At 37.3% G+C, this 18,028-nt stretch overlaps 2 protein-coding genes across 2 annotated transcripts; both read right to left on the bottom strand.

The window, feature by feature from the left end:
- Positions 1-1,587: 1,587 nt before the first annotated feature.
- MSH7 (MUTS homolog 7) lies at positions 1,588-10,834 on the bottom strand. Its single transcript, XM_086640080.1, has 17 exons — positions 10,147-10,834; positions 9,379-9,928; positions 8,825-8,920; positions 8,664-8,719; positions 8,202-8,268; positions 7,854-7,949; positions 6,699-6,830; positions 6,574-6,607; positions 6,453-6,500; positions 5,791-5,990; positions 5,586-5,712; positions 5,204-5,481; positions 3,790-3,984; positions 3,003-3,419; positions 2,782-2,878; positions 2,523-2,650; positions 1,588-2,233 (listed from the first exon to the last, which is right to left on the bottom strand). Exons 1-17 carry the CDS (start codon positions 10,485-10,487, stop codon positions 1,748-1,750), a joined length of 3,348 nt encoding a protein of 1,115 aa, XP_086496206.1. The 5' UTR covers positions 10,488-10,834; the 3' UTR covers positions 1,588-1,747.
- Positions 10,835-12,413: 1,579 nt separating this feature from the next.
- LOC147540481 (heat shock 70 kDa protein 14-like) lies at positions 12,414-17,397 on the bottom strand. The gene is made up of 10 exons (XM_086640079.1): positions 17,113-17,397; positions 15,499-16,714; positions 14,953-15,171; positions 14,768-14,863; positions 14,496-14,672; positions 14,226-14,420; positions 13,965-14,111; positions 13,711-13,860; positions 13,484-13,614; positions 12,414-13,031 (listed from the first exon to the last, which is right to left on the bottom strand). Exons 2-10 carry the CDS (start codon positions 16,666-16,668, stop codon positions 12,812-12,814), a joined length of 2,505 nt encoding a protein of 834 aa, XP_086496205.1. The 5' UTR covers positions 16,669-16,714; positions 17,113-17,397; the 3' UTR covers positions 12,414-12,811.
- Positions 17,398-18,028: the final 631 nt, after the last annotated feature.

The following is an 18,028-nucleotide window of genomic DNA, read 5'->3' as shown; positions in this document are numbered from 1 at the left end:
TCAAAACATCAACATCAAAACGGCTTATAAAATCGTTGGTGGCCAAGCTCACTCTTCCTGTCTCACTCTTCCCCCCTCTCTCTCTCTTCCCCCCTCTCTCTCTCTTCCCCCCTCTCTCTCTCTTCCTCTGTTCATCTCTCTATCTAGCCATGGAATTGTTCATCTGTCTCTTGGTCATCCTCATCCCAGCAGCAGTTTCAACCATTGCACCACCATCACCACCACCTTCCACTGTTTCTCACCCCATTGCATTACCATCACCTCCACCACCACCTTCCCCTGTTTCTGACCCCATTTCACCATCACCACCACCTTCCCCTGTTTCTGACCCCATTTCACCACCACCACCACCTTCCCCTGTTTCTGACCCCATTTCACCACCACCACCACCTTCCCCTGTTTCTGACCCCATTTCACCACCACCACCACCTTCCACTGTTTCTGACCCCATTTCACCACCACCACCTTCCCCTGTTTCTGACCCCATGTCACCACCTTCCCCTGCTTCTGACCCCAAGTCACCACCTTCCCCTGTTTCTGACCCCATGTCACCACCTTCCCCTGTTTCTCCTCTACCCATTGCACCACCACCACCACCTCCTTCATTTCTTATTTTCCCACCACCTACACCTTCTCACCTCAATGATCACAAATAAACACGAACCCTCAAGATGATAAAATCTTATTTGTTTTGGTTTTTGTTTTTATTCTGATTCTTCTCTATTGTGTTTGTAGGAAGGAAATTCAACGAGACTTGAACTGTTTTTGTCATATGAATTGAAGCTAATGTATGAGATTACTAATGTGTTTATTACTACTAATGTTTGATCTGATTTCTAAGTTTGTTTATTAATGAAATGAAGTGAAATGTTGGCTACTTCCAAATGTGAAAAAGAAAGGTTTGTGTGACTGTTAAAGGTTAGTTAAATGAAATTTAAACTTACAGATTTGTAGTGTTTGTGTTATAATTAAGTCTTATTTTAAATTTCACAAGTATTAACATAAACTAAACAAGTAATTTTTTTTTTCTCTTTTATCTCTCTGTTTTTGTTTCATTTGATTTCTCTTTTAATATCTATACTGTTGTTCGAATTCAACTGCCTAGATCGAAACGATCTGGAAACAGGTTCAAATAGAGAAGAACTATATGATTGTTGGTCTGCCTGAAAAAAACAGAACAAAATTCTATCGTTCACATTAGGTTTCAGTCTTCTTTTTCTTTTTTAATGGTTTGAACCCTAAACTAGTTTTTTGCTCCATTTCTAGTGATGAATTTTTGGTCTTTTTTGGGTTATAAAACTTAAAAGAGTTTTATCCCCTTTTAGAGTTATTTGAATTTTTCAGTATGTTGAACTAGAATATGCTTGACCAGATTATGAATTGGTTTCATGTCGCTCTCATGGGCTTAAGGATGCTTTTTTACATGAAAAATGATAGGTTTTGATGCTGAAAACAATCGCCCATCAAGAGATATATGACCCGGAAATAAGGTCCATTGATTTCGTTTAAGTCTCGGGAAGATTTTGACTATTAGGCTTTTTTAGCATTGCTCTTTCAACATAAGTATTATCATGTTAAAAAGCTGAGTTTTCTTCTTCCCCCCATATTAAGAAATTACCCAAAATAACAACCGTTATTTACATTATAACAGTCCCTTTAATTTTAAAAGTTGGTACAAAAGCATCTGTAACACAGTTCTTTCGTCGTGTTGGCGTCACCATTTTTCTTTTCTAGGACTGAATTTTAATCAACTTGGCCGATACAAACTCTTCAATTCATGCCACAAACAAAGCAATGTATCACAAGCATCTTCATCCAAACTAATGTCATCTCTGGTCTTTGATATTGATAATATAGTCTTCAACCATTCTTCATGAAGAGTAGAAAACGACGACCTTTGTTCACTGGTTTTGAAGTTTTTCCCGACAGATTCTTTCATTACTAAACCAGCTTTTGATGCTACTTCTACTATTTGCTTAGATATTCCAGCCATTAGAGCTACTTGTAATCCATAACTTTCAGGACACGCTCCAGAAGTTAGTAGGTACAGAAACACCAATTCTTCATCTCCTTTGAAGGAGCTACTGCTGTTGTTGGTGGTTTTTGGCGTAAATGAGCAGGCCATGTGTTGAAGTGTAACGTGAGGATGGGATGAGAATTCCTTCGTGAGCGAGTGGTAATGGGTGGCGAAGAGTAAGCGACACTGAACTTTCTCAACAAGATGGCGAAAAACCTACGAATCATTCAAAATGTCCGATTAGAATCGTAAGTTTATTTTTCAGTGACAATATTAATGTTATGAACAGAGAATATTGTGGTGCAATTTATATGACACACCACTAATCAATAAAACTAATATGACGCTGATATCTTAAATGTTGTGAAACGATCTATTAGTAAAGCACATGAAACTAAAATTACGTACAGGAGATAGATGAATTGAGCAAATTCATAACTAAAATAAAGCATGCTAGTTATGGAGATGAAACAATGAGGATTAGGGAGCAAGGCTGAAAACTCACAGCATATGCTATGGCATATCCATCAAATGTACTTGTTCCTCGACCGAGCTCATCAAGAATAACCAGAGAATCATGAGTGGCATTACGAAGAACTGATGATGTCTCCATGCACTCGATAAAAAATGTACCTGCAAAATAGGATTTGCCGAATTACATTTTCTCATACACCAAATTGTACTCCAATACTGATAATTTCAAGTGAGAGTAAAAAAGCAACATAACCAAATAGATAAGATGTTGATTCATAATAAGAACTTACTCTCGCCTGTCATGATCCTATCAGTTGCACCAAGCCGTGTGAAGATAATATCCACGGGTGATAACACACACGTCTCACAAGGCACAAAACATCCAAGCTGCAAACCAAGAAAGAAGATTGAAGTAAATCAAAACAAAATTATTTTGATCCCATTAGCCATACATCAGGTAGCAATTATCCATTATCGTTTAAATGATTAGGGCTCTTGGTACCAAACAAACCTGGGCTAGTATGACAGTTATACATGTAGCTCGCAGAAGAGTTGATTTTCCACCCATATTTGGCCCAGTCAACAGCATAGTGCGAGGGCAGTATCCAGTAGAGTCCTTACCAAGATGTATGTCATTTGGGACAATTGTACCCCCATTCGCAGCAAATGCATATGGATGCCATAATCCCTTAGTCGCCAATATAGGTCCTCCTGTCTCTTGGCACGAACCAGTAGATTTAGAATTAACCGGCACGAAAACAGGTTTGCACATAGACCCACATGAAGAATTTGCGGTTATAGCAAAGGACCGAAGCACGTCAATACAATTGAGAGCATTGATAACTTGAGACCATTGAGAAGCTTTCTCCACAAACAATTCGATTAGAACGGATAAGGTTTCAGCATCGGAGTCTGAAACATCATGATCCTGCCAGTTATAGAGGTGTTTAGGTTACAGCACTTGTCTAAAAATTTGAAATTAAATACCAAAAGTAGTACTATGAATTTCATAAATTTATGATAACTAGGGGATTGGACTTCCAAAGGGCAAAAAACATAACTTTAGAGAAGGATAATCTTTTTTTAAGTATTTTTAACCTATCACAAAAATTTGAGAGGTTCAAAAGCATATTGAAGAAACTTTATTGAGTACTTAGCGTCATCCCTGAGGGTGAGGATTGTCGTAATGCTCAAGAATATTTTGGATAATTTGGTTATTTATGTTTCGGATAATTTGGTAATCAATAATTTGGTTATGTGCAGAAGCTGTGTAAGTGTATCATATCTCATAAACATACTTGGTACTTAGGGAAGTCACTGTCGATAGCTGCTTCAAATTGAGTAAGGAATTCATCAAGCCCGTCACTACCACATAGCAACGGAACATCCATAACTTTTGATAGTGATGAGATTTTGTGCTCTTTTTGCTCTAACATCATTAAAAGGTCAAGACCAATCCGCAGTCCTTTAACAAGAGAGCCAAATGCTTTAATCTGTATCAACAAACAAAGTTGCATTTTAGATAACTGCGATATGACATAGCCCATATTACGAGGTAAGTGGATCATTTTTATTCAAGCAAACTGAAGGATTACTGACAAATGGAGCAGTTAAAAATAGTCTGAACATAGTATAAATTGTCATAACTCATAAGCAATCCCATTTTATGTGCTTGGATGAAAATCATGTACACGTGAAATCTAAGATACACAATCACCTGTAACAAGACGATCATAAATAAAACAGTTCATGCAACCCTTTCTTACAGCAGTCGAAAAACTAGTTAAATAAATAATGAATTCATGTGGGATCCAAAAATGAGTGAACATACGGTAATAGTTCTTTCAGGAAATTGGGCTGGAGACCCAATTTTTTGTTTTTTTTTGTCAAAAAGACAAGTTATCTTTTTTTCCTTCTAGGCACCATGAAAAGTTTGGAAATAGGCTTGAAAGACAATTCTAAAAATCCCTTAATTTTGTATACCTGAATTGACCTTTGTATAAAGGAAAATTTTAGAAACACCCTCAGATTTTCCAAAAACCCTCACATTTTATATAATCTTACTTCTTAGTTACTTATTTTGTTAGGGTTTGATTTTGCGAAGCTTTGCAAACTAGTTTGCAAACTGGTTTGCACTACTTTGCAAATTGGTTGGCAATCTGGTTTGCCTTGCAGAGCTTTGCAAACTGATTTGCAAACTGGTTTGCAATCTGGTTTGCCTTGCAAAGCTTTGCAAACTGATTTGCAAACTGGTTTGCACTAGTTTGCAATCTGGTTTGCCTTGCAAACTAGTTTGCACTGCTTTGCAAATTGGTTTGCAAATTGGTTTGCAAACTGGTTTGCAAACTAGTTTGCATTAAGGTCAGTTTTGTCTTTTCCCTATATTAGATAATTTACAAAAATGCCACAGGGAGCTGAAGCCCATAAAAATCCAATCCTTTTTAACCAAAGGCCAAAGTTTTTAGGGAGTTTTGGCCAAATTTCCCTAGTTCTTTTCCTCAGAACAGAAGAAAGTGATAGGGTTTGAAGGCACAAAATAAACCCAACCATACTAAAGAATCATGTTTATATAGGTAATATAAACACAAAAAAGGAAAGGCAGGGAAAAAAAAGAGGTGTCCTGTAGGAGTCGTACACATTAAAGAATCAAACATGAAAACTGGGAACACTAAAACAACTCGGTGGCAAAAAGAACAGGAAGAAAAGCCATACTCTTTGTTTTAATAGTTTAGTTCCAACCAAGGGGAGTAGAAGTGAAGCTGATGACCCAACAATAGCTTTTACCCGTCCTAGTAACCTCTCTAGGTCAGGAAGCTTGCGCAGATACTGACCCACAAGAACTGTGATTTCGGAGCGTTGGATTAGTTCCTCGACAACATTAAGTCTGTTATTAATCTCCCCTAAATCCTTCAATGGGTGACAAATCCAGTTTCTTAGAAGCCGTTTACCAGGAGATGTTATACAGCTATCAAGATATTTATACAGGGTACCTGAAAATCAACAGACACCTTGTAAGAAATAACAAAACAAATCAACTTCTCTTGGACAGAAAACCGAGCCTTCGAGCTAAACGTGCGGTGCTAGTACAACTAACCTGCTGGACCACCATCAGCAGAGTTGGTAAAAATCTCTAGGTTAACCAGTGTTTGCCCATCCATCCTAAGGCTACCCTTGTAAACTTGGTATGGTATAATTTCTCCGTTGCACAAAACATCATCAAGCTGTTTTAAACAAGGGTATGTCATTAAATTAAAATATAAAGATGAAATAGGGAAAGGAAAAAATAGAAAGAAGCTCACCATTAACCTAGATAAGTGGCCAAGAAGTCCACCGAGAGCAGAGACGGTTATGTCATGATGGATAACACCATCAAGTGCACAATCCCAGGATTTAGAAGATCCCCTAAAGTATCCTTTGGAATGGATCAACTTTTTAACTTCAGAAGACTCACTAAAGTCTGTGACTGATGGTGCAGGAGTCAATTGCAACATAGTTGAACCTGCAACATAAGAAACATTTGAGCATGGAAGCATAGGTGTTTCTAGTACATTAAACCAACTTACCAATAGATACCCTGGAGTTTACCACATTTACTCCTGGAAAGCTTAAAGTATAACCATGTGGCACAGAGAAATCAACCATCAAATTGACGACTTGACACAAGAAAACCAGCATAGCAAGTAAAACATGGATTTGAGGGAAAAAAACATTAAAAATTCAGGAGTTCCAAGTATCAGGCTAAGGTGACAGGTGAACCACAAGATTGTAGCACCCACATACTAGGAATGAAAGATGAGATAGAAGTAATACCCGCACAAATGGTCTACATAATGAAAACAGTTACCTAAACTAGAAGAATTACTTATGCATGACAAATAACCTAATCATTTTATTTAAATATATTTCGCAAGAAGAAATCCCGATGTGAATGTTTGCTATTTAAAAGCATTTGTTTGAATACCTGTTGATGAATACTTCTTCAGTGCTTTATGAGCTTCTTTAGACAGCCCTGTTACAATTGACAATCATCAAGACAAATTTCAGAGAGGTTTCGAGAAAGAGCTCTAGCTAGAAAACTTTACCTGTGCTTTGATATATAACCTCCTTAGGTGAGACCTGAGAAACAGAGTCCAGAAAATAATTGGCAAATTAAAACAGGCCAGTGTGTTTATATTTATATTTTTAAAGCAGCGAAAAAACAGCATACTTGCATCAGCAGAGCCCCCAAAGCAGCACAAGAAGCATCATCACTTATAGAACCAACCCAAAATTTAAGAGCAGCACAATCAACAAAAGCAAACCCATATACAGTCAAACCATTCTCCATTTCACAGCTCTCCTGCCATTAAGAAAATGACCACGTTACCTTTCAAGTAATGAGTACAACCATCATGTATTCTACAGAAGCAGCTAACGATTCGTTTAAGTGAGAAGTAAACAAAACATCTACCATAATTTTCATATATGTTGAATAAGGTCACAGTCTCTACATATATTGTAATTAAGATCTCGAACAAGAACTCAGCCTCACGCTAAAATGGTCGCAAACATTAATATCTATAAAGATACTAAGCACGTATAGAACTTTTCTAGTCAGTGCTAAAATCTCATCATTATCTGATTTGTTCTCACTTTTCACTCTGGAAAATTACCCTCAACTGGAAAAATCGGACAACCATAAGAGAATATAAGAGTGAATCAATATGACCGCAGAGGATATTTCAAATGAAGACAAGAATTTTGGCGAAGCCCACACTTCTATATTGCGGATGACATGACAGGCTCAAAATCTGCGAGAATGGTAAGAAAATACATAAGCTACAGCCTAATAAATTTAGGGAGCTAGCCCCTACATTCTGAAGGTCTACCTGACCGGTTTTGCATGTGCACAGCTGCAGATATTTTGTAACTTATAGAATCGGCTTACCTTCTTAACATCAAAGCTTTCTTCCTCTAATCTACTTCCTCCTGAACGTGATATTTCTGGACTGTGGATGCTATTATGTTGCACGGTCCAATGAGTCCAATCATTGATCCCAGAATATCTAAGTATCTAACTATATATTAGGAAGTCGCTAGTATAATTGTCTAACAATGTAGGTATTGACAGTTTCCTAAAGGTTACCCCTTTTCCATTTTTTGGTAAGTCCTCCTGGAAATGATTGTTACATGAGCAAGTTTCTCATGTCAGGTCAGGGAAAACTTAAAAATTCAGAAAGGCATATACGCCGGGCAAGAATAGAAATTTAAAGTTCATGAATAGTGGTTAGTAGTTTCAAGCTACATACGAACATACGATATCTGGCACCACTACAAGAAAGAAGTCACAAAATAAAGAGGACCAGGAGATTGCATCACCAACCTCTTTTAAAGCTAGAAGATGAACAGCATCAGATCCCATGTTACCATCTATCATGGTTGACGGGGTTACTACATCAACTAGTTTTCTTTGAATTACCTGAAATAATATACCAACTACTTTCATTGTAGGCAATCAATTTAAATATATATTCAAACATAGAAGGCTAAGAAAGCAGAGGAAGGGGAGAGTCAGACACAATGGAAAAGGACTCAAGAAAACCATACAATCAAATTTGGGCACAATACCATAATTCTTTTGGAGTCCAACAAACGAAGGCACTACTTTATTACTAAGATATTTGTGTTTTACGGTTTCTGAGAGTTACATTTCGTCAAAGGATATACTTACGGAAGTTCTTCCTCTAGCTTTGGCTTGGTCAGATGTCTCCATTTGCTCTATCCGTCCAACCTTATACCTTCAAGAGAATAACAAGTAATAAATGAGCTAGTAGTTACGGATGATGAGGAAACTAAGCAAGATTTATGAGTCAAATCTGAAACTCACGATCGTCAGTTCTAGAATCCACACTATTTTTATATGGTTAATAATTTCAATGGTACGAGGCACAACCACCCAACATACATATAGGGTGTCATATAATTACTATAACAGCCAAAAATGGTCGCTGATGTCGAGAACTACTCAATGTTAACGGTATGCAACCATCAAAGGAAGGGAGATATAAGGGAAGGCCCGGAAAGAAAAAAAAAAAATAGTAACTCCCTAGCTTATCTGATAAGTAATGATCATTATCCAACTAAAAATGACAAGTAAAGAACATTTACAAGGTTAAAGGACAGTTTCTCTTACCCTCGAGAAATTAACTTCTGAACAGCATCATCAATTCCACTCTCAGAAATACCAACCTAATCGAAAAGAAAAACTATTATATAAAAGAAAAGCAGACCATCAATTCGTTAAAAGACCATCTAAAAGCGCGGCAGAAGAATCAAGAAGTAAAGTTACCGTACCTGTCTACATTTGCCCACACCACTAAACGTGATTTTCCAATCAAGCTCCTTGTGAGCAATTTCAGCGTCCAGTTCATATAGTTCATAGAATTTACCCTGATTGTTTTTTTTGCCGAAATAACATCATTAAATCAGTAAGTAGACCACTTTCCAGAAGTGAACTCTACAAAATGATATCTACTTTCTTATGTAGTACGTGTGATATATTATATTTGTCTCCAAGTAGTTAGTTAAGGAGTAGCGCGAAGACAAGAAGATACGTAGATATCACCAAAATTATTGGCAAACAGCAATTTAAGTTTGATAACTTTCAAGTAATCGACAGTAAAAGGAACAACGTAACAAACTCGTATACCTTAATAATATGTCTTTGAATTGTTTCATAAAAATACGGGTTATTGTCACTTAATATCTTGGCATTAACAAATATATGAAATAACAAATAAGCTAAAAGTGTACTTCCAAAATTCATATTCCGAGTTTCAAAAGACTACAAAAACCAAAACCTAAGTTAAGACTAGAAGAACAAATATGAAATATGAAGCATTACTGACCACTTTAAAGAAGAGCAGAACATCCATGTACTGACATTTAACACTCCAATACTGTGTTTGAGACGCAGACATTTTTTTCAGAGCTTCGGGTGGTATGTAAAGTGTCCTCTTATCATAGAGAGCTTCGCCAGGCCTTCTTCCATTAGCATCTTTTATACAAGAAGGATTAAGCCATTCAAACTTACTACCAGTCGCTTCGGATACTTCAGATTGTTGCTTATTTTCAGTGGCTGGATGTTGAAGTAACCTCGCTCTTTTACTAGAATCCACCAAAGGAGAAACACTCTTAACATCAAAACCAGGAGAATCTTGTTGACTTCTCTTGAGACGGGGAACAAGAGGTCGTCGATTTGCTGGGGTTTCAGGGCCTAAAAGATCAACAAAATTCTCGACATCTATAACGTTAACTTCACTATAATCATCACTAAGCCTAGAAATTGTGCTCTTGTTTGGATATTTGGGAGGAGTTTCTTGTTTATACAACCTTTCATTTACACCACTTTTACTAATTGTCGAGAATCCACTAAAGGAACCACCATTGACTTCGTTCCTGCAAATGCATAAAGTCTAAATTTCAGCTTATACATATGGTCCAACAACAACATTTTTGGGAAACAATCTGAACAAGATTTTTGGGGGAAAACATCTAACTAATAGTACATCAACTCAAATTTGAATGTTTCTACTGGATCTGCATAAAGAACACACAAAGCCCTAAAACTAACAAATTCAACAACGATTTACATACAAATAACTGGATCGCCCTACCTTTCACGCGAGTCTTCCTGACCTTCAACCTTCGAAAATTTATGCATTATACTGGAGAACAACGAAGGTCTAGCATCATCGTTAACCTGAAACCTAGCTGGAAGAACTTGACGAGGTATCTTCTCTGGCGGTGTATCTATCTCTATTATATCCATCAAAGGATCTTTCTCCACTGTAACAGAAGATCGGTCGAAGATGGACTGGTTTTGGCTTTGTATTTGATTTTGATTTTGATTTTTAGCGGGAAACTTGGCAAGAACGGTGTCGGAATCTGTCGTGGAGTTCTGGTTTCTCGGCGATGGTTTCTGCAAGTAGGAAAGGATTGATTTCTGGCGTTGCATTTTGAAAACCCTAGTGTGTTACAGACTGTGGTTCTTGAAGTAGATAGAGCGATTCTTAGAGAGAGAAAGAAAGAAGAGATGAAAAGAAAAGGAGGGAAATGTAGTATTTATACGAAGATTCTTTGGCGCCAAATATTTTTCTAGGAAATTTGAGCTCTTCGATATTTCCATTTGGGAGACTTATATTTCAACTTGATCGAGGTGTGACGCGATCAGAGGTGGATAAATACAGCCACTAGAATAAATGGTTAGAGTCCGACCCAAACAAACAACTCTAACACGACCGTTATGCATTGTTCTAAAATTTTATTAGGTCGAGTGGCAAATTTGCTCCGGAATTTAGGAAATTCTAACTTAAAGATTCTAAATCTAGCAGTGAAACTATCAACTGTCCTCGTATGATTTTTAGGCGAAAATAATATATGGATCGCAAGCCCAATGTCATATTTTAGAGCATCTCCAATGCAACACTCAAGTTACAAAACTCAATTTGACACATAGGACTATTTGAGTTTTTGACAAAAAACACTCTCCAATGCAATACTCAACTAGAATCTTAATATGATGTGGCAACAATAAATATCGAGATACTCAAAAGAAAACTCAACAATTGAGTTTTCTTTTGAGTATCTCAACATTTATTGTTGTGTCTCAATTGGTTAACATCAACATGTTATATATTAAAATAAGAACCAAAAGCAAATCTAAAGTAAATGTTGAGTTTTTTTTAAGTGTTGCATTGGAGATGAATTTTGAATTGAGCATCTCAATAGTGCAACTTAGGAGAGAGAAACTCAACTCATACTTGACACATTGGATTAATTGAGTTTTTGTTGAGTGTTGCATTGGAGATGCTCTAATAGAATGCTTTTAACAGTCATGATTTTAACAAAATCATCCGGTACAGCCTAGATTTGAATAATCTCATATTGTTTACATGGTAGCAAGCTTGCATTTTTTGGCTGATCAAGGAAGACTTCCAATGTCTCGCCTCAAAACCAAAAGGGAATACTGATTATCTTTTACGAGTTCATGTCACTAAAACTACAGCCTCAAATAACTTTTTTGTGGAACTAGAATTTTAGAAATTGAGAGAGTTATCGAAAGAACAAATTGGACGAATAGGGTCAGCTGCAATTTAAACCGCAGACAGCCTGCTGGCTAAACCCGTAGGCACCTGTGTAGTAGACCAACCGGGACGCCCGAGAATCTCGGGAGACTCGGCCGCGACACCAAATTAGGGTTTGGTTGATAATCTCGGTGTCTCGGTCGAGACAGACCGAGACCGAGATAACATCTTTCAATTTTCTTGTAATTTTTTTTTTTCTGGATACTTTAGATCTTAATTGTCTACTACTATTTATTACCTTCTTAGATACTTATTATATTCCCAAACAACTTAAGATAAACGGCAAAAATATTATATTCATATTTTAGGTCTTTTGCCTTGTAGGAACTTTGAAAAGTCTATAAAAACTTTAAAAGCAAGGGATTAGACGAAGCAACATAGCTATAATAGTACTAATTATTAAACCTATTAGTCATTGAATACTTATAAAATATGAACTTCATTATTTACTTTTTTTTTTTTATGAGAGAACTTCATTATCTACTTATTTCATTGAAGCGAACTATGATAACGTTTTGTTTATTATGAATGATTGACATAATTTTGTAGTTGAAGTCCAGAGAAGTATGAGATAATGAAGAACCAGAGAACGAGGCCGAAACCAACTACATATTAGGCACCCACACCAACAAAACCTTATTTAGGACTTAGGAGGGACCATTCTTCCAATCTTTCTTCCCAGGTTGTATATCATTTGGGGAGGCCTAGTATTTTGCATGAATTTCCTTCAATATTCCTCTGTTTTCTGTATCAGAAGACGTCTACAAAAATACTAAAAGAACATTAAGAACAACCACTCACAAAAACTTATCTGTAAGAGTCAAATATTTTTAGGCAATTCAAACACTGAAAAGACAAATGACATTGGTAAAAAGCAAAGAAACATTTAAAAGGTGATTTATCAGTATCATTTCCTCATGTAAATTCTCTCTCCAACCCCTTTTGAAAATTGGAACACAAAGACCTAATGACAAATATAAAATTGTAGTAGACCCTAATTCCTGCAAAAGATGGCTTCTTACCACAGTAACACACTATCACAATCACATATAATGACTTTCAGTTTCCTAACACTTTCTAACACAATTTGCTTGATCTAGTCCATACTTAAGGTTTCGTGGGTGCTGATAACACCAAACTGGTAGTGCGGACAGAGAGGATGACGAGGATGACGAATATAGGATTAGAGTTTACTTTATGCAGGACTTGGACCATTTCCGGGCTTGTCGGTGTCCATTGGCTCTGATCCAGACTCGGGTTCTTGTTCACCACTTCCATTACTATCTGCAGTGTTTCCATTGTTTTGAGCACCTTCAGGTTGGGGTTCAGTCCCATGTGGTGGAGTTGATGTTGGCTCGGATGCAGTCTGTGGCTTGGCTGCTGGCTTAGGTTTCGTCATTATAGGCCTGCAGAACCTGTTTCAATTGAATTTTATCATTAGTCTTTGGGGGCAAACATGGAAGTTTCAAGACAAATTTTCGAAACTAAAATAATTAAATTACATTTGACCGCTAGACTAAATCGTTAAGTTTAGTGACCCTAACTGGAAAAATTAGTTCATTATAGCTTGCTTCAGAGAAAAGAGGAAAAAGAACAAAACCCCCAGAACGTGTACAGTATCAAATGCTCTCCAACAGACCCGATATCAAGATTGAGGCCATTTCATTTTATTAAAATCCATCTGGTCTTTCACTAGTCCAGGGTTACTCATCCATCCCCAGTTGACTGATTCGACTAGCTACAACCTGACCTCTGAAGTCTGAAATCTAAGCCAAACTAGAGGAAGGACATGGGCAGGTGACAAATCATCTATTTAGTTTGAGAAACGACGCAGATAATTCAAGTCGTCAAGGTTCAATACGTTTACCTGTCAAGAGTCTCGGCCTTTGTTTTAACATCGGCAGTTAACAGCACAGGAGTAGCATGCTTTGGCAGAGCTTCCTGCTGCTGCATTTTCTCTCTCAACCATGCTTCTGCTTCCACACACTCTTTTATGACCTATCAGATAAAAAATCCGAGAGAGTGCATAATCGTAAATAGTTTATTGGCAAAATCAGATCTGTGACTTCTAACTATCACAACATGAATTGTTACCTTCTCTTTTTCGGCTATGTCAATGTGATCGAACTTAGGATCATTTGACATGGCTGCCTCTTTGTAACTATTGATGCAATAAACTAGCTGATCAACCGATGGTTTCCGCTCAGTGTATTCCTTGTAACGCACCTCAATAGGATCACCTTGCTGTAATTTCATCCCCCACATAAAAGTTAGAATAATGATCAGAAGAACAAACGAAAAAAATCCTCGAGAAGAATTAAAATCTCACGTGAGTATACAGAAGTTACCTTTTTTAGCTCCTCAAGCTTAGCGACATAGACACCCTTGGTTTCATCTTCACCATCTTCATACAACCAATCTTCCACAGTCTGGAGTTTTGAAATTAATTCCTCCTTGTCGGACTCAGTAACAAACTCTTGATATTTGTCGTTCAGCTGGATATCATCACAAGGAAATTATAGTTTTGGGATCAAGCATTATTTTAGTCAAGCGTAAGATCATGGTATATTCTAATTTTTATTATTTTGAGAAGAAATAGTGGTGAATACCTTGTTTCGCATGTCATACACATATGATTCAACCGCATTCTTCTTGTCTTTTGTTTCTTCCATTACTCGGTCTTGCAGAGCCATCTCAAACTCCTTCTCCACTGCTTTTTGCACATCAACATGCAACATTCCACCGTAAATTAACTCGGAAACTTGGATATTCGTTTTCTTCACCTTCTTTTTAGGAGCTTCAGCCTGCGTAGAGAGTCAAAAGGTTATGAAATTGTTCCAGTTTGTAAGACGGCAAAGCAAAACATATACTTAATTTACCTTGGCATCTGTTTCCATCTCCACAGGCTCGGAAGCACCATTTTCAACTCCAGCAGCATCAGATGTAGCTTTAGCATCTTGCATATTCACATCAGTTTCACCAGGAGTCACGTCTTGTGAAACTTCCTTTGGGGCCTCCTTGGCAACAGGAACTTCAACTTCCTCTTCTTCAAGGAGCTGCAGCAAACAAAAATCCAAGAAGAAAGCAACGTTTGTTAATATAAAAATACATCGTACATTCTTCTATTCGAACAGCTTTAGTCAAAACTTACGGTTGCAGATTCAATAGAGACAATGCCATGGAGATTCAGACGGACTTTAACTTTCAGCTTCGCACGCTCGCCCGTTTTGGATTGGAAGGGACCAATCTGTCAAAAATTATGAATTAATATTAACAAGAAGTACATTTGTATGAGGTGCCAAATGTGACATGTATAACAGTCTGCAAACCAGTTACCGTGTATGTGCTGATCTTCGCTGGGACTTGTAACTCACTAACATCAGCATACTGGACGTCAATGGTGAATGTTCCCGATCGATAGAATGTCAAGGCTTTGATACTAGGTAGCGGGTTTCCCTTAGGGAAGACAACAGTACTCTGTTGGTGATCACTCTCAGAATCAGGTGACGAACCCTTCCATGACAGGGCAATTGGGAAGGGAAAGCTCTCATTGACCTGTTCAGCAACAAAAACATTAAAAAAATCACGTATTGCCCCCTTATGTTGCCAAAATAATCATTGCAAGCCGCACAATCTATCTCCTAACTGGAATATATTTCCTCATGAACATTAGTTTATAAAATGGTGTAGAAGTATCAAAGAAAAACACTATATAATGCACTATAACAGGGTGCTATAAGATGTAAAGTTGCCATGTTTATGTAAACCAGTTTCAGCTAAACTCATCCTGACAAAACACTACTAACAAAATCAACACATCCAAGATCACATCCCTTTGGAGAATTGAGATTGCTGCGAAATATATTATAAAGTAAAGCGTACCTGAAACTCGCGCACTTTGAATGTGGGACTAAGAATTGCACATTCAAGAGCAGCACCTCGCGCAACACATTCACTTGCATTCATGGTGCGCCTTGGCTCTTTACCAAAGAACTCCGTCAATATCTTTATGATAGCTGGTACACGAGAACCTGAGCCAACAACCTCCACAGAATGAATATTCTCAACAGTCAGCCCAGCTTCCGCAAGAGCCTTCTCTAGAGGCCTCTTAACACGTTCTAAAATTGGAATACTGATCTGCTCAAACTCTTCTCTTTTAATAAAGCCCCTGACATCCTTCTCATCCATTAAACACTCGATACTCATGGGTGCCTCTGGATTTGCACTCAACATCTTTTTCAACTTCTCACACGAAGAACGAAGCCTCAAACAAGCCCGTGCATTCTGTAACACATCAATCTTGTATTCTTCCTTGAACTTCGCCACGAAATGCTGAAACAAAGCTTCATCGAAATCTCTACCACCAAGTGATCGATCAAACGCATGAGCCAATATTTTGAGCTGCCCCTTCTTATACCCAGCAATACAAACTTGCATACTCGCATGACCAATATCAACAAAAGCAACATTTAGCTGATCATTCTCGGGTAAATCAGTCTTATAAATCCCATAGGCTAGAGCAGTTGCAGTAGTCTCATGGATCAAGCGAAGTGGATGCAAACCAGCTATTGTTGCAGCATCTATAACTGCTCTTCTTTGAAGATCAGTAAAATAAACAGGTATCCCAATGCAACAATCAACAACAGCTGTCTTCAAATTTTTCTCTGCTATAATCTTCAAATCTGAAAACACCATCCCAAGAACTTGGGTAGGGGTAAAAGACCTAGCTTCTCCCAAATAACGAACGTGTATCAATGGATAACCATCAGGACCTTCAGTGACCGAAAAAGGCAATGCCTTTAGATCCCTTTGTAGCTCAGGATCAGAAAATTGACGCCCAATCAAACGCTTAATCTGAGAAATCGAATTCTTTGGGTTCATCATAGTTGTAGCAGCCCCAGCTGTCCCAATGAATCGCTGTTTATCGCCAAAACAAACAATAGCAGGAGTTTCCCTTTTCGATTCATCGTTCAGGACAACATCAATCCCTCGTTGCCTTGCAACAGCAACGATACCACTCTCATTACCAAAATCAAAACCAACTACACTCATTCTTACTATAACAAAACCACAGTTTTTTAATCAAATTGATTTATCCCTGTATAAAGAACAACTATCAGAAACCCAATACCTAAAATTTAATCCAACATTTGAATACCAATCAGTTCGTAATAACACAGTGAACCTAAAATTCAGCACAATAACAAAAATATAATATTTTACTACGGAATGAACTACTCTCAAAGCGATCTAATCATTATAACACGAAAAAGGAAAAGGTTTTATCAAAGACCTAGGGTTCTCTTCAAGCTACGAAAGAGAAACTCATAATAAACATAATCCACGTACAGAGATCGAATAACTAAGTACATTAAAACCTAAGAACTGAGTATAAGTAATAGGTCGTTAACAAATCAGAGATAGAAAGTGGTAAAATACCTAATCGATGAAGTAAGAGAGAGAGTATTAAATAAATTAGGGTTTCTGGGTACGTACCTTCGGGATGGAGCAAAGAGCGCGTGCGAGTTAGAGAGAGAGAGATAAATTCTGGTGATGAGAGAGCCGATTTTGAGGAAGAAGGTACTTATATTCTTCTGTGGTTTCTTCTAGATTTATTTGTGGGAATCGCACGTGACTCTTCTGGAAGAATCCTACTAATATTTTCTTGTAGATTTATGTGTGCCTATTTCCCTCGTTTCTTTTTCGGGTATTTTTTTCTCCCACTTTTTTTGGGCCGCCCTGTTGGGCACCTAAAATGTCTTTCAGCCCATGAAGAATTATATCAGATAATTGATTCAGAGGACGATTTTATTTTTAGTCCAAAATTGTTATGAAAGATGTGTATGCCCATTGACCATTTGACTTGGTTGTCTTTGGTATTACTTTGGGTGCCTATAGAATTAACTATAGAGGATAAGTTTGCTTTGGGTGGAAGTAATGAGAGATTTCTGGCATAGTGAGGTGGCTGTATATTAACAATTCTTATCCTCACCTCAACACCTCACCCTCTCATTTCCTATATAAATACCTTATCCCATTAGTTTAAGTTGTAAGAAAAACTTCTTGTATGGTTATACCTCTAGTAATAAAGATAAAACATTTACTTTGGCAGTAACTTTGAATCCTTACAAAATCCTTTTGGTTGCTTACAAAACCAAATCTTTAATCTATCCTCTCAATCTCTAGTTCTCTAGTATTATATTACAACAATTACATAACGTTATCAGCACGAGGCTCTAACCAAGTGGGAAATAATTCCAGTTATAGACGAAGGGTTGTCTTGAAGACCGTTTGAAAATCAAAGTAAGTTGTGTTATTACTTTTCAAATGTCGAATCTAACTAATATAAATTTTGCAGTTCTTGACCTAACAGGAAGAAACTATCTTAATTGGGCTCCTGATGTTGAATCTC

The sequence above is a fragment of the Eschscholzia californica genome, unplaced genomic scaffold, assembly GCF_041429995.1.
Source record: "Eschscholzia californica isolate CP2 unplaced genomic scaffold, dmEscCali1.0.p SCAF_5, whole genome shotgun sequence".
NCBI classification, from domain to species: domain Eukaryota; kingdom Viridiplantae; phylum Streptophyta; class Magnoliopsida; order Ranunculales; family Papaveraceae; genus Eschscholzia; species Eschscholzia californica.
The sequence above is the reverse complement of the archived record's forward strand: the minus strand, read 5'-3'. Positions and strand labels throughout refer to the sequence as shown.